General features: G+C 38.9%; 1 protein-coding gene across 1 annotated transcript; it reads right to left on the bottom strand.

Moving 5' to 3' along the window:
• Nucleotides 1–25: 25 nt before the first annotated feature.
• LOC119589451 lies at nt 26–3,383 on the bottom strand. The gene is made up of 5 exons (XM_037938057.1): nt 2,956–3,383; nt 2,265–2,409; nt 1,511–1,654; nt 957–1,066; nt 26–247 (listed from the first exon to the last, which is right to left on the bottom strand). Exons 1-5 carry the CDS (start codon nt 3,359–3,361, stop codon nt 114–116), a joined length of 939 nt encoding a protein of 312 aa, XP_037793985.1. The 5' UTR covers nt 3,362–3,383; the 3' UTR covers nt 26–113.
• Between the last annotated feature and the right edge of the window lie 6 nt (nt 3,384–3,389).

Below are 3,389 nucleotides of genomic sequence, written 5' to 3'. Positions count from 1 at the left end.
TCACATGTCAAGTCTCAAAATTTCTGCCATTGATCACTAATCAGCCCTCCTGTTTATCTTTCATCCACCTCACTTATAGATTTATTCTTCACTATTCCTCCTCTCATCCTCGCTCAACCACCCGAGCAGCAGTATTGTTCACGGCTTGCAATATAGGGGTTGCAAAGGAGATTCAACAGCATCTGGATCTCATCAGCGTTCGTCTCGTAAGATGAGTGATGCGCGTCTCGGCAGTTCCACCATTTGGCTGCAAAGGAAACTTTATGAAAAGGTAGCATATTGTGAGTTACACGTTATAAGAGGATAATACTATATGTTAGAAATAAAACGTTCTAAAACGTTCTAAAAGATAATACTATATGTTGGAAATAAAAAGTGAGGTTAAAACGTTTTAAAAGATAATACAATCTGTTAGCAGGTAAAAGTAAGATTGTTAAAACGTTTAAAAGGGTAATACTATACGTTAGCAGTAAAAAGCGAGATTGTTAAAACGTTTTAAAAGAATAATATTATATGTTAGCAATAAAAAGTAAGATTGTACTAATGATGGGAGTGTACTGTCATTAGTTTTATGTTAGATTTTTAATGAATTTATAAATCAAATAAATGTTTAATGATAATGTTATCAATAACAAGTATTTATTATTAAGTGAAGTTTATGTTATACTACCTGATCAGTTAACAATTTATGAATATCATTGGGTTTGTTCAGTATCGTCATACCCTTTGATATATGATGGAGTAAGTCTGTGACTGCGCTTATGAATGTAATATCCTTTTCTCTTGTTTAAATAATTAGTACAATCATGAAAAAGGAACCGTTATTTACATCACTTTATACATACTCCTCTTGCGTGGTATTGTAAGGGTAATATCAGTTGCCACAAATTTACAAACGAGAAAAATGAGGATCATTTTAGCGACTAGAGAAGATAAAAAAAAAGCTATGCCCTTACCCGTGTATAGCTTGGCATCCACTTCTCCTGCCATCCTGAGATCGAGGCACTCCTTCAAGTTGGCGAGGTTGAATGGCACTGTCGAGTCCCATTGCCACATCCCGGTGTCTCTGTGATTGAAAAGTAGGACCTTCCAAGTTAGTTTATTTGCCTAATTTTGCTATTAGTCTGTCTCTAAAATGTACACAGACGCAGAACTTCGTAACGCAAACATTCGGACTTTCTTTGCTTCGTAACATAACGTAAACAAGGGAGTCTGAGGCTATAACAGAACCATTTCTGAACAGGGAAGTATTATGGGTAAAACAAGCAAATCTCAAGCAAAAACAGGACCATTTGTAGGGCAGTCTCAGTCGTTAAACCACCCATGGACACGGGAACCACCTATGAACAAGGGAACTATCTGTGAACAAGGGAACAGCCCTATGAACACGGGAACCACCCATGAACAAGGGACAAGGAATCACCTATAAACAGGGGAGTCTCAGACGTGACATAGGATAACCAATGACCACTTACGAACACTAACGAACGCATTAGACACAAACTTTTACCTTAATGAAGTCCGCCAGAGCCAATTATCCATGAAAGGAATTCCGTCTCTGAACTGATTCATGGAGAGCACTTGTTCCCAGTATTTTCTCACTTCAGTCTTCCACGGTGTATGGTCTTTCGTCTCGAAGTTGAACCACCTGTACCTGATGGTGGACTGGGAGTATCAGAAGGTAGTTTATCTTTATTTCCTAAAGATTATACTATATTAGGAAAGCCACAAGAGCAGTGATTTTCAAGTGTGTCGCGGTTTATCTTCAAGTGCGTTGTATTTAGTCATTAGGAATAATAAGCTAAGCTAACCTTAAGATACCTAATGATTAGAGTTTCCTAAGTATTCGTAGAGAATAATTCACAGTAACTTGTAAATATTCAAGGGAGTATAATAACTATAATATGTACAGTACATTTGCATTCACATCCGCAGAAGTGTCGGATGTGAGTTAAGTGTGCCACTAGACAGCAGAGGTGAAAGGAATTTATGTTGTTTAAGAAAGTGCAACTATTCCCTTTAATCAATATCGAATCATGAGTAGTTGTATAAACTTTTCCTGATAGGACTGTTTCAAAGAGATACCTTTCCATTAAGAACATAAATGAACATCCATCTTGAAGAACAAAAACAAACATCATCGAAACAGTAAAATAAACTCGAGAACCCCATCCTCATTATTTTCTTCACAGGAATCTCCACGAATCCTCACAAACTCAAACCCTATCCCTAACTTATTCCTAACATACACCCCCATAGCTCACCGGCTTTGATGCCACCAGAGGACGTGGGTTCTGGCGGCCAGGCGGGTGAGAGGAGCCACCAAGGGACCCAGAAGGTAGTGGGCGTCTGTGTATGGGATTAACTCGTTCACGTCTTCCTTTTCAAGCATGAACCACTTGCCGAGTCCTGGGGTTAAGGGCTTTCGTTGAGGACTGTGTATTGGTGATATTAATGGTATTGTGTTGATATTACTGTGTGTTGATGAATTGTGTTGTATTCATAATATTGTGTATTGATGAATTGTGTTGTATTCATAATATTGTGTACTGATGGTAATAATAGCGTTGTATTGATAGCATAGTGTACGGTGAAACTAATTGGAGTATCTTGATGATATTAATAGCAATGTATGAATAGTAGTGTGTACTGATGATATTAATAGGACTGTATGAATAGTACTGTGTGTTGATGATATTAATAGCATTGTATTAATGGTATTGTGTATTGGTGACAGCAATAGTATTGTCTTAATATTTTTTTGTATAGATGTTAACTACGGCAATCTTTGCATGGAGATAAAATAGGATTATCGAAATACATGACAGTTATTGATGGTTTCCTATTTCGTAATAATAGGTATATAAATACCACCCACGTTTGTAATAAACAGCGGTGATAATACTTAATGCTTAATGATCAACTGTACTAGATAAACAGATTTCAAAAACTGACCAAAAACAATGATATCAGGAATGACCTCCTGCCCCGCCCACTCCTTCAGCCTGACGACCTCGATTCTCTCCTTCGCCGTTGGAGGCATGACCTGCGAGGCCAAAGGAGCCCACACCATGGTCACCCTCAAGTCGTAGGATTCAAGGTTGACCTCCGAGTCGTGGAGTCCGAAGATGGAGAAGTCGACGTGTGTTTTCTTCCCAGAATACTCGAAGGCGCTGAAGATGTCTTCGGTTGGATTCTCTCCTGAAGAAGGTGTTTGATTCTCTCCTGAAGAAGGTGTAGTCGGGGTGATGTGTTCTGCGGGGTCCTTAGCTCCTTCGCTTGTCTTATGTCCTTCTTCTTGAGGTTCTCGACGTCGCCCGAAGATGTCAAAGGTTAAAGGTCGATGGTTGTGATAGTACATCGTGACGATGAAGTCTTCCCTTGACACC

This window comes from Penaeus monodon, chromosome 25 (assembly GCF_015228065.2).
Source record: "Penaeus monodon isolate SGIC_2016 chromosome 25, NSTDA_Pmon_1, whole genome shotgun sequence".
Lineage (NCBI taxonomy): Eukaryota > Metazoa > Arthropoda > Malacostraca > Decapoda > Penaeidae > Penaeus > Penaeus monodon.
Note: the sequence above shows the minus strand (reverse complement) of the source record. Positions and strands in the feature narration are given on the sequence as shown.